The following is an 18,989-nucleotide window of genomic DNA, read 5'->3' on the forward strand; positions in this document are numbered from 1 at the left end:
CCGGAGTTCAAATCCCAGCAACCACATGGTGGCTCCATAACCATCCGTAACAAGATCTGACACCCTGAAGACAGCTACAGTGTACTTACATATAAAAAAAAAAAAAAGCCAAAAAAAAAAAAAAAAAAAAAAAAAAAAAACAAACAAAAAAAACAACAAAAGCCATAGTAACTTTCCTAAGTCGCTACCTCTTGGTAAAATATTCTAAAATTATATATAAATAGCAAACTTTGATTTTCAAAGTAAATTTGGACTTTATGAAAAAAACATGTTATGTCCCTGGGAGATTTGTTTTTTCAACTAACTTGCATTCTTTTATGATTAGATGATATACAGACCAAGGGAAGTAAAAAAAGAACAACCATAAACAGAGGTTCCAATTTTGTACCTTGGCAACATGAATCTTAAGTTTGGGTTCAGCATGAAGGCTTAATAAAGGTATGGATAGCTCCAACGATTGTTCATAGTTTTAGATATACCATTAGACCTTGGTTTTCACAGTTTCAGTATCCTCAGTGTATACAGCTAAGGGCGGATCCCCCTGAACTTATGAAAAGACGTACAAAGGGCCTATTATTACCATCACTTGAGGGTTTTGGGTAGGTTTGTCTTTAGGAGCTGTGGCAGCCATGGCTGTTAAAGCCACGATGAACTGTCTCTGGGCTAATTCGTTTCCTAATTTCAGTTTATTTTAAACACCACCTTGTTTTCTTCAGAAAGAACGTTAAACATTGGACCGCCTTTGTTTTTCACTTTCTGAGTGTAAAATTCAACCTGCCTATGGACTCCTGATCAATAAATTAATCTTAAGATGACATTCCGGTCCGGTCCATCTTTCACATCATAAACCTGTCTGACCAGAGGCGGTGACTGAACTACCTACCACCCTCAGGTAAACACCGGGCCACCACCCTGCCTCGAGTAATTTTTCTTGTAGCTGCTGCCTAAACCTTTTTCTTAACCCTGAATGCGGGCGTGAGGAGCTCGGGAGAACTCGGTAGAGATCGGAAAAACTCGGGCAGGCAGGTGAGCGCCTCGCTCTACCGCCGAGGATGCGAACCAGCGGGCGCGCGGGCGCGCGGGCGCGTGGGCGCGCGGAGACCGGGGAGCCAGGAAGCCCTGCGGGCCCGGCGGCGGCGCGGGCAGCCCGATGGGGCGGAGCGAGGCAGCCGGAGGGGCGGGCTCCCGGCGTCGCGGTCGCGCTCTCCCGCTGCTCTCCCGGAGGCTGCCGGGGACCCTTGGCTATGTCCTGGAGCCGCGCGGCTTCGGTGGGGAGGCGGCTAGTGGCGAGCGGGAGGATCTTGGCGGGGCGGCGCGGCGTGGCAGGAGCCGAGGGTTCGGGGTACGCGGTGGGACGGGCCGGGCCTGCGGGGCGCGCGGGTCCCTGCGGTAGCGTTAGTGTGGACCTTCCCCGGTGGTCCCAGCCGGCTTGGGGGGTGGGGGGACAAACAACAGACGTCCTAGTCTGAGCTTCACATACACAGCATGTGATTTTTTTAACCTAGATGACCCTGAAAAGAGACTCCTCTGCTTGTGGGAACTTATATTGCCGTTCTTGGGTTGATTGTAAGTCTTTGCTATTCTGTCGCAGGACGTGAACTTGACTCACGCTTTTAAATGCCCAAGGCTTGGCAGCTAATAACTCTGGCATCCTGTAGATGTGGTTTCTGGCTTGATGGGAGCATAGCTTTCCTTGGCTTCCCTCCTTAGCATAACCCTGGGCTGGCATACCAGCGGTGGCCAACCAGGCCTGGCCTAGGCAGCTGTCAAGACATCTGTCTCAACATCCTATACTCCCCTGTCTTCCAGGGAGACTTACCTTCTGAAAGCGCCGATCACGTGATGTTAACCGGTTGACAGATCTTTAGGACTGTTTCCTATTGGATACATCTGGTGTGTATCCTGCTTTGCCCACCTACCACCTCTTAGTAGATGTTTCATAAATGGAGCGCGACTAGTTGGTGCTTTATCAGTGTTGAGGTATTTCATTGGGCATGTATGCGGTGCCTACCCCTTTCCTTAATAGGAAAGCCAAACCAGAAATCGAAGGGACTGCCTTAAGAAAGGTAGGGGTGCCTTTTTGGAGCTTTTTCTTTGGCAGGGAATATGCCTCTTTGGCCCTCTTAACTTCTTAGAAAAGCTCACCCGTTGTAAATGCTACATAGGTTTAAGGAGGAGGTAAAATTCGAGATTTTGTTTTTGGAGTTGAAAAACCCAAATAGATTGGATTAATGTCATCCAGCGCTCTTCCAGGCCAAAGCCATCTGGCACTTTCCTACTGCTTTGAACTTCACAAACCCAGCCAACTTTTTTTTCTCAAAGCCTCCCACCAGGTAGGGCTCAGTCTTCCAAGCCCCCTCCTACCCTCTGTCTACCTGGCAAAAGCCTGCAGAGCTTTTGTTTTAGCGGTTTCCTTTTTAGTCTGTTGGGGAACAAGCAATGATAATGACAAGTGCACATTTAGTTGCAATGATTCCTGTCTCTAGCTCATCTTTGTTGTTATGGAAGGTGATGCTTGTTGTAGCTTATTTGAAGTGGTCCAGAGTGACCATGTAGAGTAGACATTTATCATCCAGGGCTAACATGCACTGGGAAAGGGCATTTGATAGAGATTCATTCAGAAACAGGACTGAAACTCCACACTATGATTTAGGACAAGCTTTGACTGGGGCCTTTAAATCTTAAACTTAAAATAGCTTACTTTTGTACTTAATATAAGTAGCTGGGTGTGGTGGCACGCACCTTTAATCACAGCACTCTGGAGCAAGAGGTGAGGGAGGTGGATCTCTGTGAATTCTGGGCCAGCCTGATCTACAGAGTGAGTTCCAGGTCAGGCAAGGCTACACAGAGAAACCCTGTCTCCAAACAAACAAACAAACAAAAACAACCCTAACGTTTCTATAAATATACCCATAAGGAAGAATTGCTTTTGTGGAAGGACACATTTTTTTTTTCTTTAATTGTAAGTGGTGGTAGCACACGGCTTTAATCCCAACACTTGGGAGGCAGAGGCAGGCAGATTTCCGAGTTCGAGGCCAGCCTGGTCTACAGAGTGAGTTCCAGGACAGCCAGGGCCACACAGAGAAACCCTGTCTGAAAAAAACAAACAAACAAACACAAAAAAAAAAAAAGAAAAAGAAAGAAAGAAAAAAAAAAAAGAATAAGAGTATACTGAACGATTGAACCAGAGATTGGTTTTATTAGGTAAAATTAATTAAAAGGCTGCTTAGAGAAGCGCATGGGTCCTGTTGGGCCCTGTTGGTGTTAGCGGACAAGTACTTTGAGAACTGGTGTTTTGTGCTGATAAAGCTTCTTCCTGCTTTGTGTATTTGGACAGATTCATAGTTAAGGTTGTCTTCCCTGCTAGCGGGTCACCTCACTAACTGTGCTCATCTCTCTCATTTGTTTTAGAATGGGAAACAGCAAATCATCGTTTTTGGGGAAGTCTGCAGCTACTCCTGTGAACCAGATCCAAGTGAGTGATGGGGAAGACAGAGGAAGAAGTAATAGCTCACACCATTAATGCACTTATTCGGTGGTCAGACTTAACATAGTTGGGGAAATATATTACTAAAGTAATATCTATTTTCAAAATTGCTATCAAAGTTATCCTTGTGACAAGTCCTATATTATTTCATTGGTTTAAATTTCTGAAATTTCTTCTTCTTTCTTTTTGCGTGCGAGTGTGGTTTCTCTGTGTGTGTGCTATACACATGGCTGCATGCTTGTGTGGAGGCCAGAGGAGGGATGGCCAGTGTCTTGCTCTATCGATATCTTATTATTCCTTTGAGATAGTGCTCCAGCAGGTCTGTCTCTGCCTTCCGTATCACCACCACCTCCCAGAGCTGGGGATATAGGTGTGGTCTCCTTGGGTTGCCTGGAATAACTGTGAACTGCTCTCAGGCAGGCTGCTCTTGAACTTGACGTCAGCTCCCTGAGTAGCTGGGATTACAGACCTGTCCTACCGGACCTGGCTGAAATTTATTCTTAATGAAATCCATCTATGAGGTTGAATTGTTTTTTGTTTTTTCGTTTTGTTTGTTTTTTGTTTTTTTCCTCATGCCCACTCAAAGTCTACTGTTGACCTCAGAGTGAGGCTTTCAGAGCTACGGTTATTGTGTGGTTTTGGCATGAGCAGCACCTACTGTGCAATAATTACTCTGTAAATTATTCTCTTTGGGGTACTATACATGGCTCTATTTTCTTGTTTTCTTCTCTCTTTCACTGTCCATCTTAATTACTTCAGCCTCAGAAATTTTGTGTTAAGCTGGATCTGGCCTCATTTTCCTGTCATCCTAGTAGTTGGGAAATGGAAGCAAGAGAGAAAATTCAAGGCTTCTTCGCCCCCCACTCCCGCTTCTGAGATCCATCTTTGCAAAATGTCAAAAATGAAATCAAAACCATTTTGATTTCTCTTATAGGTGTATTTTTCATCTCTTCCAGCTCATGAAGCACATCTTTGTCTTCCTCACTACCTTCTGCATATGTTTTGTTTCTGCTATGGCCTCAGGGTGCAGCTCAGTGGTAGGCCATAAGCCTGGGCCTTTGCTTTCCAGTAATGCACATAGGGAATCTGAGTTTGTTTTAGCTACCTCACTGTCTTCAGAGTACAGCAACAATTCGAGAAGCTTCTTGTACTGGGCGGTCTCTATTTGAAAATATGAAAGAGGTTATACAGAGAAACCCTGTCTCGAAAAACCAAAAAAAGAAAATATGAAACAGTGCCATGAAACGTTTAGTGAGGGTGAGCTTGAGAGAAAGTGAAGAGTGTCTATGAAACACTGGCACTCTCATCTGGAGGTCCACTCACTTTGGACTCTCTTCATTGGTGCTTCTGTGTTGGGGAAGCATTCAGAGTGAGCGCTCATCCCTTCAAGTCTAAATGATAGGCCTCGAGTGCCTCTAACCTAAATAGCATGGTGGGAGATTACTGCCTTCAGATGTTGTGTGGAGTTGAAGGAAATGAGACAATGAATGTCTCAGCCTCAGTTCTGTTGTCTGTAAAACTGACTCAGTAATGTAGTATGTTTTCATGTATGGCTGACCTTGCTGTGATAGAATGTTAAGTATTTTGAGAAAGTAGGAAAAAGAGCATGAAATAGATGACATACATATGTCTAGGGTATGACTCACTTCTGACCCCTCAGGGTGAGTCTACATTCTGAAGCTCTCTGGGTGTCCCACTTAGTGTTTCTGTCTTCGTCTTGAGGTCACTCTTTATGCTGAGTCATGTAAAAACCACCTAGGCGGGTGCTCAGATGCTAGCCCTTGTCCATTGAAAACCAATGTGGATGCCAGAACTTGGACATCCTCATGCTTAGAAATAACATACCAGGTAGTGGTGGCCCATGCCTTTAATCGCAGTACTGGGGAGGCAGCGGCAGGCCGATTTCTATGAGTTTGAGAGCATCCTGGGACACCAAGTAAGTTCTAGGACGGCCAGGGCTACCCAGAGAAACCTTGTATCAAAAAAACCAAACCTAACCAAGACAAAAGGAACGCAACAAAATTACAAGAAAGCATCAGCCAAGACTGTGGTAAAGACTGGAGAAGAGTGCTACCCAGGTAGCTATCATAGAGTCGATTTGGAAACTTGCTTATAACTTGGGCTTCTAACGATTGAGCAACTGGCTCAATCTGGAAGTGGCTTTTGCAGGATCACCTGAAAAGCATAGTTTATCACGATAGCTTTTAGGGAGTAAGCTATTGTCCATACTTGGTGGAAAGCTGAGCATTTTAAGGAGAAATGTCACCTTATTTCCTTGCAACTGGAAGTTATTGGTAGTAGGGAATAAATGCCTCCTGAGCACCTCTTAAAACATTTGAGAAGTACAATAGAGATTAAGTGGCTGGACTATAGGGCTCGGTTCACCTGAACTCACAGCTAGCAGAGTTATTAATCAAGGATAGCAGGTAGGTTACTCTGATGGTTTATATATTCTTGGCCCAGGGGGTGGCACTATTAGAAGGTGTGGCCCTGTTGGAGTGGGTGTGGACTTGTTGGAGTAAGAGTCGTACTGTGGGCGGGGGCTGTAAGACCCTCATCCTAGCTGCCTAGAAGTCAGTATTCTGCTAGCAGCCTTCAGATGAAGATGTAGAACTCTAAGCTTCTCCTGTTCCATGCCTGCATGGATGCTGCTATGCTCCTGCCTTGATGGTAATGGACTGAACCTCTGAACCTGTAAACCAGCCCCAATTAAATGTTGTCCTTTATTAAGAGTTGCCTTGGTCATGGTGTCTATTCACAGCAGTAAAACCCTAACTAGGACAGTTACTTATCTTCCTATGTCCTGCAGTTTCTCCATCTGCGCAGTTTAAATAGTACAGGGTGGACCTATAGTGATTACAGCGAGGTTGAAATGATTTCTTGACATCAAGAATATATAGGAGTGTTTGTAGTACAAGAATTGGCTGTCATAATATATGAGAGACTTGGCTGTCATTGGTTTCATTCTTTTTTTTTTTTTTTTTTTTGGTTTTTTCGAGACAGGGTTTCTCTGTATAGCCCTGGCTGTCCTGGAACTCACTTTGTAGACCAGGCTGGCTTCGAACTCAGAAATCCGCCTGCCTCTGCTTCTCAAGTGCTGGGATTAAAGGCGTGCGCCACCACTGCCTGGCTGGTTTCATTCTTGATGATACTCTCAGGAAGCCAGTGTTTTGATACTTTTTTTGTTGTTGTTTCTAGTGGCCATGGCCATTGTTTGAAAAGAATAATATTCTTAATCTACAGATACCACATACAGATGATTGAAACTTCACTGGAGTACAGAGTTGTGCTCTACACTGCAGAATCATAATCCTTTTACAAATTTTGATTTAATTACAAAAGGTAATGTCTAGAATGAAAAGGTTTTGTTTGTATTTATCTGTTTTTTTATTTTAGGAGACAATTTCTAACAATTGTGTGGTGATTTTCTCAAAAACATCCTGCTCTTACTGTTCAATGGCCAAGAAGATTTTCCATGACATGAATGTCAACTACAAAGCTGTGGAGTTGGATATGCTGGAATATGGTAACCAGTTTCAAGATGCGCTTCACAAGATGACTGGTGAAAGAACTGTGAGTACAGTCTCAGCTCTGCTGCTCCTGGAGATGAGTTGGTACCAAACCAGTCCCCGGACACTAGACTTTCCTGCTAGCAAAAGCAAGCCTGACATTTCAGTGGATTATATGTTGATAAATAAATGGCAGATCTACAGAGACACCAGCCTCATAGAATACGAAACAGCATAGTGAATGTGTGTGTGTGTCTGTGTGTGTGTGTATGTGTGTGTGTGTGTGTGAGAGAGAGAGAGAGAGAGAGAGAGAGAGAGAGAGAGAGAGAGAGAGGAGAAAGAGAGAGACAGAGACAGAGAGAAAGACTGGCATGAGGCAGGTGATGATGTCATGACTATCTGTGGAACATTAAGATCCTTTTGGAGGATCTGGTTGGTTGACATTGTTGTTCCTCCTATGGGCTGCAAACCCCTTCAGCTCCTTCAGTTCTTTCTCTAGCTCCTCCATTGGGGACACCATGCTGAAAGGAGATAACATTTGAAATGTAAATAAAGAAAATATCCAATAAAAGGAAAGGGAAAAAAAAATCCTTTTGGAGGTCTTTGTGAGGTAAATTCATCCTTCCACTCTTAGACAGCACAGACCAGAATGGACCCTCCAGTCTCTGTGCTTATCTGTGTAGTCCGCTTATTGTTTTAGCTTCTGGAAACCTGCATATTTTTTTCATGATATGAACAGGTAGAGGACCAGTCATGGTTGCCACTTTCCTTCTTGTTTGAAGGTTTGTAGGAGATACCTGGAAACATGCAGACAGGGACCACGTAAACGTTATTACTTCCCTGCCTTTCCCTTCCTTTCTTGCTGTTCAAGGACAGTTTTTTAGAGGTTAAAAGAAAAACTGCTGGGTCATACAAGCTGAAAAAAAATCTCAGTAGTTGCCTGAGGGAGAAGAATGGAGGAGGAAAGGAAAGAAGGCCAGCTGGTTAAGCCAGCACGGAGGTCAGACACAAGGGAGACAAGCAGCTGTCTGGCGGGGAAGGAGGCTTTAGAGAAAGTAGGGAAGCTCAAAGGATCAGAAAAAAAATGTACTTAGGTTCTGAGTAGCATCCAAAAGAAAGAGGCAGAAAAAAGGAAAAGTTGAGCCTTTCTGACTCAGGCCTCTGAAGGGCAGGCAGATCCTGAGGAACCTCCTGGAGCCTGGTGGGGCTGGCCTTATTTTGTCTTTTAAAATTAGTATGGCCTGTAGGAGGAGGGGCTTTAGAATCAGATTGCCTTGGATTTGCCTCCTACCTCCCTTCCTGTTGCTCTATTGGGCAAGTTACTTTTCCTCATTTCCCTCAGAACTGGACCAGTTCTGACACCGATGGTTAGGCCTTATTTATCGTTTCCTTCTTCAACAGGTTCCCAGGATATTTGTCAATGGAAGATTTATTGGAGGTGCAGCGGACACTCACAGGCTTCACAAAGAAGGGAAATTGCTGCCTCTGGTTCATCAGTGTTATTTAAAAAAAAGCAAGAGGAAAGATGTTGAATGATGTGGATAGTCGCCATACCAGTAAATGCTAGTTAGTGCAGTCGTACCTTTGACTTGAGGCTGTTTTAGTGTGTGGATTGCCTTCATAAAGATGATTCAAAATAATGAACAATAAATTGCCCTGGACCCTTCATCTCCCGACTGGACAATTTTTTTTTTTTTTTTTTGGTTTTTCGAGAAAAGGTTTCTCTGTGTAGCCCTGGCTGTCCTGGAACTNNCTNTGTAGACCAGGCTGGCCTCGAACTCAGAAATCCACCTGCCTCTGCCTCCTGAGTGCTGGGATTAAAGGCGTGAGCCACCACGCCCGGCCCCGACAATTTTTGAGTATGAGATGGTATACAAAACTAAAGGAGGTGGAGTTACATCAAAAGTAAAGAATGTTTATTAAGAATTTAAGAATTTACACCCCAGGGTGTATTAATTTTCAATTATAAGTTTATTTAAGAAATAAACTCTTCCAATGATTGCTTAATGGTGTACTGAATTTTATTCTCAGTGACTTAAACAAAAAGATTACTTCTTGGAATCTAGCATCATATCAAAAGGAATGAATTTGCAAACCAGGACTCTACTCACTGACAGATGCTAAGAGTTGAAAGTGAAGGGCTCTGACCTCATTTAGTCTTTGTAGTGGTTATGTCTTTGCAAAAGGACCCAAGACTGTAACAGAAGACTTAACCTCTGTGGACATTTACAATGATGGAGTCTAGATGGCTGTTTGGGTAGAAGGGCTTGCCAAGCACGCCCAATGACCTAAGGTCAGTCTCTGGGACCCACAGTGGAGAACAATGACTCCTGAAAGTCGTTCCTGACTTGTCCATGTGAGGGCTCACTCTCATAGGCCATGTGCAGGCATATGTATGTGTGCACAGATAACAAAGAAATGCTAGATACAATTCAACACACACAGAGACAAGATACAACTTGTGTTAGTGTTGGAAGGAGGATTGCATGAGGCATGCATGCATGCATGCATATGAAGGTCACAACAGCTTTGTGGAGTCAGTTTTCTCCACCTTAGTATGGGTTCATTTTGGTGATAGAGCTTCAGTTAATAGGTTTGTGCAACAAGTGTCCTTTATCCACTGTGCTATTGCTTAGCCTAAAGGATACAATATTTATTTTTTATTTTGGGGGGTTATGGTACTTAGCATACGCTACAGCAAAACCCAGTTTCAGAAGGTTAATGCATTTGTGCCAAGCCTAAAGACATATCCAATGCCTGGAACCCACATAAAGGTGGAAGGAAAGAACCAACACCATGTGCTGTAACATGCATTCCCCCACCTCCCACATATACTCAAACATACACTAAAGATAAAAACATTTGCGCTGGGCATGGTGGCACATGCCTTTAATCCCAGCACTTGGGAGGCAGAGGCAGGCGGATTTCTGAGTTCGAGGCCAGCCTGGTCTACAGAGTGAGTTCCAGGACAGCCAGGGCTATACAGAGAAACCCTGTCTCGAAAACAAAAAACAAAACAAAACAAAACAAAACAAAAAAAATTTGCATTTTGATTAAAATCAATTTTCTTCATCCTGTGATGGAACTCAGCTGGAAAAGAGTCCTCAACTACTACATACACCCCCCCCCCCCCACACACAAATAGACATCATAAGGATAATATTAATTATGGGAAGTTAAATTTTTTTCTTTTTAGTTGTAACAGACTGCTTCAGGGGTTTACATATAAGGCATATTATAACCTTAAAATTCATGTTTTAAAAAATGATTAAAAGACAGTTTTTTGATATGCATACAATTTATTTGGTACACCTATCGATTTCTACAATAAACTGGTGACAAACAATTCGTGTAGTGCCCACTCCACATCTGGAATGACTTATAGGTTAAGCATCCCCAATTTGAAAATATAAAATTTTAGAAAGCTCCAGAACTGGAAACGAGAGTGTTAACATAATGCCCGTGGAAAGTTCCAAAGACCAACTGCAAAGTCACAGCCAAAAGCAAGTCCATTAAAAAATGTTTCCTGTCACATGACACATACAAGGCTCATACAGCAAATCCCAGGTATTCCATTATACATCTACAGATGATTCCAAAATTGGAAAAAAGAATCTTAAAATACTTGAGGCCCCAAGCACTTCAGGTAATGATAACCCACTTGTATGTAATAGGTTATTTTGCAAGGTTACAAAATCAAGATTTCTCAGTATTGGTGAAAACTTTTATCATGAAGTAGAAGTAATAACTGAAGCACTCATCCATTCCTCATTAGAAAATATCAATGTCACATTGTTACACATTATTTACACTGCAAACTTGGAAGACTTGACTATCAATAATCACAAGCACTAGGAAAGGCCTATAAGCCTTCCCCAGGCTCTTTTCTTGGAAATAAGTTAGTTATATATCAAGCGTAATAGATCTTTAAGCACCAGCATGACAATTTTAAAGCATTCTTTCGGTTTTGTAAGATTTTTCTGCTTTGAAAGGCAAAGCAAATGCAAAATGTGAATGCAATGAAACAAGTCACTGGCCTGATATTTTTATTGCAAGAGTCTCAAGGTTTTAATACTATCTTCAATTCTCTAAATGACTTTGCTCATAGGTTTGAACCAAAACATTTGCCTTTTGCCTCAAAAATTTCCCTTAAAAAGCAGTTCTTTTTGGAGCTATACAACTGCACTTTTCATCCAGTGTTAAATATGCAACAAGGTCCTTGGAGGTCATGTTATGGCCAGGAAGTCCAGCTTCTGGATAACTGGTTATACAAAACAATACAAAATCTTAAGCAACCATAAGATATACTGATGTTACATGTATTCATTATACATCAGCATAGCCAATTATTGTTTTCTTATTTTAAATTATTAATGTGCAATCAGGTTTAATACCTAACAGTTAAATTCATTATGTAGAATTAAAAGCTCTAGAAGACCCTGTAAGCTCTACTCTTCAGAACATTAGCACACTATTAAGGCATTACTTATTTAACAGACCCTAAAGAAATTAGTATGTCTGGAAAAGAGAGCTTGTCATATATTAAGGCAGTCAAAAGAGTCCTTTTTTCCCACTTTAAGGCTCTTAATATAACTAGAGTTTATTCCATGCAGACATAATTCTGGATACCTGAAAGATCCATCAAGTGGCCAATTGTAGAAATAAATGTCATTGTAATAAAACAAATAGTTTAGAAGCAGATTGTAATACTTTTCTTCCAATTCTTTCAAATATAACTCCATACATCCCATTCCTTTTGAGAATTCATTATTAAACTTGCAATAAGAAATTGTAACTTAAATAATAACAAGTTATTTCACCAACCATACCAAATATATATTCTATTATTTAGAACAGTGCAACAAGAATAGTTTTCTTCATTAGTATCCATTCACTATCTTTAAATCTAATTTGGTCATAATGGGGCTTGAGTTTACACTTCAAACAAAGCCTGAGAAATCATTTGGATACAAGTTTCAGTGTAATGATTTCACTGATATAATTTAGCAATTACGCATAGTCAACAATATTAACCCACTCACTTTTGCTACTTTTAATAATACAAATATACAGCAAAGTGAAACCAGAAGAAATGAAATTAATTTTCTTTCTTTCTTTCTTTCTTTCTTTCTTTCTTTCTTTCTTTCTTTCTTTCTTTCTTTCTTTCTTTCTTTCTTTCTTTTAAATCCAGATTCTGCTAACTTATACAAGGTACAGAAGTTCAAAGATTTTAAAATAAAAGTTCACCTGTGTTCACCAAGTTCTGATGATTAAAGGCAGGGATAAAGTAGAAAGGCAAAAGTATCTCTGAAGGATATGAAACAGCTTTTGTATATCTTCATTAAATTTACAGATGCTGAGTGGAAATAATCACAATTCTAGGAATAGAACCTCATTGATTTTCCTTTCCCTTTTTTTCTAACATATCTTGTTATTTTTAGGGTTTAGGAAAACTGTGTCATTTGTTATAATGTTATTCAAATAGCATTCTTAGTTACATTATTAGTTTTCTATATGAAAATATTTTCAAATCAACTTTAAATTTCATAGTGATTTTTTCAAAAGAGTAAATAGTTACCAATAAGATACTGAATGTCAACATAAGTCATAAGGCTTTTTGTAAGTTCAGTGTACATGTATGTACACATGCATGGAAAGACACTCAGTTGAAAGACTTTGTAAACTAGGAGTGTAATTATAGAACTGAGAGGACAGATGTGTCACTTTCTGAAATTGCTGTCAATTTGATTGCATATATAGTATAACAATTCTCTTTTCAGTGTTTATCAATGATTATACAGATTCTGAATAACTGATTTTATTGAATGGCTATAACATTTCTGGAATATCTACAATATGACTTGATTTGGGCAGAGAACATATCAATCTGGGTATTACTTCAGTAATTTGGGAAAAAAGTTTTTTAAAAAATGAATTACTTATTACTATGTTTTCATGTGCATTGGTGTTTTGCCTGCATGTATGTCTGTGTGATGGTGTAGGATCCCCAGAACTGGGGTTACAGAGAGTTGTGAGCTGCCATGTGGGTACTGGGAATTGAACCTGGGTCCTCAGTGCTTTTAACCAGTGAGCCATCTTTCTAACTCTGAAAAATATACTCTTAAATTTATATAAAACAAAAAACAACCTGCAGTAGATTTGCCCCAAACCTGAATGTGGATGACTTTCTGGTCGTGCAATTTATTACCCAAGTGGATCAAACAGGAAAACAGACAAAAATGGGAGAAGACTTTGCAAAAGAGAAAAATGGGCGAGAAGTAATCTTCCATGGAATGAGAGAAGATGGAGCAAGTACCAAGAACAAAATAACTTCTGGGTAAACACCAGCTTGTCTCACAAAGAACCTGTTATCTTTGGTGGTCCTTCCTTCTGGCTGAGTGACATTTCTCTAAGAGGACAATTTGTACCCTAACAAAACCAATGTAATCTAAGACGATTTTGCATCTTGAGTTACTTTTACTACAAGCACACCACACAACAGCCAAATCTGTTGGAGCATCTTTTTTTTCCCCTTTTACACGCACATGCACGCCATGTGCCATGGCATGCATGTGGAGATCAGAGGACAACCGGCAGGAGTTGGTTTCTCCTCCTACTATGTGGGGTCCAGGGACTGGGAACAATTCATCAAGCTTGGTGGTGAGTGTCTTTACCCACTATGACTATCTTGCTTGTCTTGGGACAAAATGTTTAGGTCACAGGAAAATAACTCCAAGAATTTACAATGATTTAGCTTTCATTTCCTGCTTAGATGTACACTTACTGTGCTTCTAAAGATCATTATATTCTTAAATTTACATTGGCATAATTTTTTTTTTGTCGAAGTCTAGGAAAGTGAGAAGCAACCTGCCAGTTTGTCTGCTATAGACTAATTGTTATTCAAATAAAGTAATATATAAGCAAGTAATATATAAGCTAATAATAGCATGGTGCTATTTGACTATGAGCTTTGCTTTAATATTTTTGAATATATTTTTCTTCCTTTTAATCAGAGAATAAGGACATCTTAGTGTTTATAATTAAAAATGGAGTTTGAACTTATAATGAAAGGCCTCCTTTCCAGTTTCAATATTGGGTAAATATTAAGCAGCAGCTTCTTCTATGATCTGAGACTAAGATACATGAATTTGTAGGAGAGCAGAATATTACCACATATGTTGAACTGGTTGTCCATAATGACACAGCACATGAAAAAAACCAAGAAGCTCCAAAGGATGAAGTACTTCTACTTAGTAGCATATCCCTTCCTAACACACCCCGAAAACAGTTATTAAGTAACAGTTTTAATAAGTGGACTATCCACTAATCAAAAACAGTGAGGTGAAAACATTAGTGTTTTGTGTTGTTAGTAACTAAATCTTGGAAATATTTACATAGTATCAAAGAAATAACATTTACTTTTCTTAAGATTGCTTTTTAAAGCAGTATTTCCCATACTATTTACTTGAGTCTTCACTCTAGTGGTAATTTGGAAAATCAAACTTGTTTACCACTTGAGGGTATTCTATGCTTAATGAGGTAATAATGTCTTTCTATGTGGCTAGATTCCATAGCAACATAGGCTGCAGAGACATAATTGTGTTTGAGAATTACTCCAAATCAAAAAAAAAAAAATCACACATGTTCACAGGTTCCTAAAGTAATCATGCATATCATCAATTCCTAATGTCTAAATTAGGTAAAAGGCTTCATAATTCTACTGGCTCTCTTACTAAGTCAACATGCCCCATGGATGAGAGACTGAAAACCAGAATGCTGAGTAGAGAGGCAGACCCCTCTCCAAAACCATCCAGCCTTAGCCTGTGCATAGTATTGCACACCTTTAGCCCCAGCACTTGGGAGGCAGAGGCAGGAGGCTCTCTGTTCAAGGCCAGCCTGGTCTACACAGGGAGCTCTAGAATAGCCAGGACTATGTCTATGTAGAGAGACCCTGTCACAAAACAAAACAAAATAACCAACACACAAACATCCAGAAGATCCAGACTGGCTTCTGGTTATCAACCAAATACATTTTTTTCTAAATTTTTGTTCTACTCTGAAGTTTTGTGATTTGAAGATAAGATTTCTTTCTGTTGGGACTTTTTTTTTTTTTTTTTCCCTTAAACCTTTTTTCTTTTTGGAGATAGGGTCTCACTATGTAGCCCTGGCTGGTCTGGAATTCACTATGTAGAACAGGCTGGCCTCTAACTTAAGAGATCTACCTGCTTCTGTTTCCCCAGGAATAAAGGCATGCATCACCACACTCAGCCTCTGCTTCAATCTTAATCTATTTAATTAGGTCTACCTATACTGTAGAAGGGTTACCGGGAGGTGACCCTTATTTCTCTGATGGGTTAAATACTAGCTCCTAGATATACTCTGCTTGCCTAAAAGCATTATCTAAGTAGCATAGAAAAAAAGAAATAAGCTTTTATATAATATTCCATGTAGATTTCATAATAAGTTAGATCATATTAAAACTTAGATCTTGGTTTTAAAGAATTCAATAGATCTCATGTAATTACTAGGGTTTATAACTTTAAATTCAATTTGAACATGAAACTTTAATGTATCCGAATTAGTTAAGATGTGACAGTGGTCAAGCCAGAATTAGAACTGGAGCTGATACTATCTTTGCTAATAATACTGAAAATTTGTTACTGTCTTGGAGGAATGGCTACATATGAAACTTCATTAATGTCAAATCATCTGAAGGGAACATTTTCTTATTCTCTGAGACTAAATTTCTTAGGAAATAAAATATGTACACAAATCCTCACACTAGCAAAGCCCCCTTATCTTCCAAATAAAAGAACTTCACTCCCCCTAAACACTTAAAAGGTTATGTAACCTACCATACTAGTTTTGGAAGGGCTTTATAAGCCCCCAGTAAACCTTTAGTATTTAAAGAGTAGTACATAAAAATTAGAGTTTTAGTATAAACTACCTTAGATACCACTACTGAATCAAGAGAAAAACTACTGGTGTTTCAATAGGCCATTCTCATGCTAAGCTTCCCAGTGAAAACATGTAATTGCTCAAAAAAGAATGTATTTTAGTATGGTGAAAAGGAAGTTTAATTTGTACAAAACCAGTTCTTAGATTTTCTACATACACTGATTGGTTGATATGGCTACTCTAAAATTGCCTTTGAACTCGAAGGATCTAGCTTGCTGTATTATTTCTCTACTCTATCAAAAAAGAAACTAGACACAAAATGCATAGGGGGCAAAAATATAAAAGACTTCAGACAAACTTAATATTAGAAAAATATGAAAATTAGTTAAAGGTATTTTAGGGTTCAGAAAAGCTATGTCTTTACAGTAGAGTTTTAATTGTTACACTGTTAGGATTATGGACGGGGACTTAAATACATGAAACACCCAGGAAAGCGGAAGTGCATGATACACTCTTGTTCAGCTAACACAAGGCTACATAGCAAATTCCTCAGCCTATATAAACTCAACATGTCCCTTAGGGATTTCCACCCTATTTTGGCCAAACAGTAACAAATCCTAACAAGTACAAATTAAACATCTGAAGGAAAACATCTTTATCATTGAATAAGAAAGCTGTTGTTCATATGATCTTAGAAAACTCTGAATTTGTAAAATTCATTCAAAATTTAGTTTAACCAAATGTCTTTTTTTTTTTTTTAAACCCCCTGGTATAGTAATTGACCTGGCGAGGTTCATTTCCATCACAGTCACATGGTCTAGTGCACCTCAGAGTATGTGGACATTAGTAAAAGTGTCCTTCTCTAATGAGGACATTTAAGAAAACAAGCACTTCTCATACAAGTGACGTGACGTGAGGCCACTTACACTCTGTATCTCACTTTCAGTACAAGGTGTGATTCAGTGAAGTAAAACACCACTATTGTAGAGTGACTATTAACAGGAAGTTCTCTATGGAGGAAGCTACAGTGTCCTGAAGGCTTCTCCAGAGCTAGCTGAGCATGCACCTTTGGGCTCAAAATTTGTCTCCTTCCTCCCCTCTCCTCCTGTTCTTGCCAAAGTACATGTCTATCATGCACATACTGATGACATTTCTCACTACTGCATCTAGCTGGGAAGTAGCTGTGTACTTTCAATGAAATCCACTACAGCAGTACCCCTCTCAGATCATTCTGGTACTCAGGGTTAAATGACATCCAATGTGAAATTCCGAATTACATCCAGAGCCGCAGTGTCAAAGCCGCACATGTCCAACATGCCTCTATCATCTGGGTCTGCAATGGTAAAGCCATTTGATGTCATCCCACAAACAATCAATTTAGCAGGAATATCCATTTTCTGTAGGGAAAATATAAGAGAAAGTAACTACATATGAAATTATATGCAAGAAAAACAAAATGCTTAAAAATTAAGACTAGAATTCACAATCATGGTTCCTCCTACCAAAATGCTAAGATTACACCGAGTCCAGCTTACAATTTTAATATATACAATAGATTGTGCTCTTCAGAACTATAATTCTGTCCCCTTTCTCTCCCTGACTTCCTGGTCCACCTCCCATCTGTTTCTCTTTATTCTTCTTTGCCATCCTTTGTGTTATGGTCCAAGACCTTGCGCATACTAGATAAGCTCTCTACCACTGAATAACTGAGCTATATTCTCAGTTTCTCTGTATGTATTTAAGATCACTAAATATTAAGGAAGAAACGATCAATGAAAGTATAGTTTTTCAAATTTCTTTTGGTCTGCACCAGTATCGGGTCACCTAGGGCATGGAGTGGGCAGACACCCCCACGGTCCCTAGAGGACTGCCCACGTGATCTTAGGATCACTGGTGAGTGGAACACAACATCTGCTCCAATTCAATTGTGCACAGGACCTGAGACAGCACTAGGGCAGCAGAGAACCGGCCTGACCAGGGGCACAAGCCCCTTCCGGTCTGCANCAGCACCAGGTCACCTAGGGCGTGGATTCAGTGGACACCCCCATGGTCCCTAGCGGACTGTCCAAGCAATCTTAGGATCACTGGTGAGTAGAACACAACTTCTGCTCCAATCCAATTGTGCACGGGACCTGAGACAGCAGGAACAAGGACAACAGAGCCTTTCCTGACCAGAGGCTCAGGTTCCTTTTAATCAGTTCAGGTTTACCTTGGTTTCAAACAGTTAAATCAGGATCAGATAAATGACCTAAACAGTCCTATATCCTAAAGAAATAGAAGCTGTCATTAATAGTCTCTCAACCAAAAAAAAAGCTCAGGACTAGATGGGTTTAGTGCAGAGCTCTATCAGACCTTCAAAGAAGACCTAATTCCAGTTCTTCTCAAACTATTCCACAAAATAGAAACAGAAGGTATTCTACCCAATTCATTCTACGAAACTACAGTTACTCTGATACCTAAACCACGTAAAGACACAACAAAGATAGAGACTTTCAGATCAATTTCCCTTATGAATATCAATGCAAAAATACTCAATAAAATTCTCGCAAACCGAATCCAAGAATAAATACATCAAAACAATCATCTATCATGACCAAGTGGGCTTTATCCCAGGGATGCAGGGATGGTTTAATAAATGGAAATCCATCAATGTAATCCATTATATAAACAAAGTCAAAGATAAAAACCACACGATCATCTCGTTAGATGCTGAAAAAGCATCTGACAAAATACAACACCCATTCACGATAAAAGTCTTGGAAAGATCAGGAATTCAAGGCCCCTACCTAAACATNATAAAAGCAATCTACAGAAAACCAGTAGCCAACATCAAAGTAAATGGAGAGAAGCTGGAAGCAATCACATTAAAATCAGGGACTAGACAAGGCTGCCCACTTTCTCCCTACCTATTCAATATAGTACTCGATGTCCTAGCCAGAGCAATTAGACAACAAAAGGAGATCATGGGGATACAAATTGGAAAGGAAGAAGTCAAAATATCACTATTTGCAGATGATATGATAGTATACATAAGTGACCCTAAAAATTCCACCAGAGAACTCCTAAACTGGATAAACAGCTTCAGTGCAGTAGCT

The 18,989-nt window shown here is 40.1% G+C and overlaps 2 protein-coding genes across 7 annotated transcripts in view; one reads left to right on the forward strand and one right to left on the reverse strand.

The window, feature by feature from the left end:
• The first annotated feature begins 1,182 nt into the window (after nucleotides 1–1,182).
• On the forward strand, nucleotides 1,183–8,736 carry Glrx2 (glutaredoxin 2). Of its 5 annotated transcripts, XM_029538913.1 has the most exons (6): nucleotides 1,297–1,342; nucleotides 1,506–1,566; nucleotides 1,810–1,893; nucleotides 3,412–3,475; nucleotides 6,884–7,060; nucleotides 8,398–8,736. In XM_029538913.1, exons 4-6 carry the CDS (start codon nucleotides 3,413–3,415, stop codon nucleotides 8,530–8,532), a joined length of 375 nt encoding a protein of 124 aa, XP_029394773.1. In that variant the 5' UTR covers nucleotides 1,297–1,342; nucleotides 1,506–1,566; nucleotides 1,810–1,893; nucleotide 3,412; the 3' UTR covers nucleotides 8,533–8,736. The 5 variants fall into 5 exon arrangements, with proteins under 5 accessions (XP_021054529.1, XP_021054530.1, XP_029394774.1 ...); XM_029538914.1 differs by lacking the exon at nucleotides 1,506–1,566 and having other exon boundaries at nucleotides 1,268–1,342; XM_029538915.1 differs by lacking the exon at nucleotides 1,810–1,893 and having other exon boundaries at nucleotides 1,298–1,342.
• Nucleotides 8,737–15,194: 6,458 nt separating this feature from the next.
• The window catches only part of Ro60 (Ro60, Y RNA binding protein), a 25,335-nt gene continuing 21,540 nt past the window's right edge, over nucleotides 15,195–18,989 (reverse strand). For both annotated transcript variants that reach the window (XM_029538619.1, XM_029538620.1), the window contains exon 9: nucleotides 15,195–17,291. In XM_029538619.1, coding sequence (XP_029394479.1) covers nucleotides 17,139–17,291 — 153 coding nt within the window. In that variant the 3' untranslated portion in view covers nucleotides 15,195–17,138. The remainder of the gene's footprint in view (nucleotides 17,292–18,989) is intronic.

Source organism: Mus pahari, chromosome 5 (assembly GCF_900095145.1).
Source record: "Mus pahari chromosome 5, PAHARI_EIJ_v1.1, whole genome shotgun sequence".
In the NCBI taxonomy this organism is placed as follows: Eukaryota; Metazoa; Chordata; class Mammalia; order Rodentia; family Muridae; genus Mus; species Mus pahari.

Coding starts and splice junctions, on each gene's coding strand:
- Glrx2 (XM_021198870.2), top strand. CDS start 1,245: ATGTCCTGGAGCCGCGCGGCTTCGGTGGGGAGGCGGCTAGTGGCGAGC. Junction 1,343..3,411: donor GCAGGAGCCGAGGGTTCGGG/GTACGCGGTGGG, acceptor CATTTGTTTTAG/AATGGGAAACAGCAAATCAT. Junction 7,061..8,397: donor AGATGACTGGTGAAAGAACT/GTGAGTACAGTC, acceptor CTTCTTCAACAG/GTTCCCAGGATATTTGTCAA.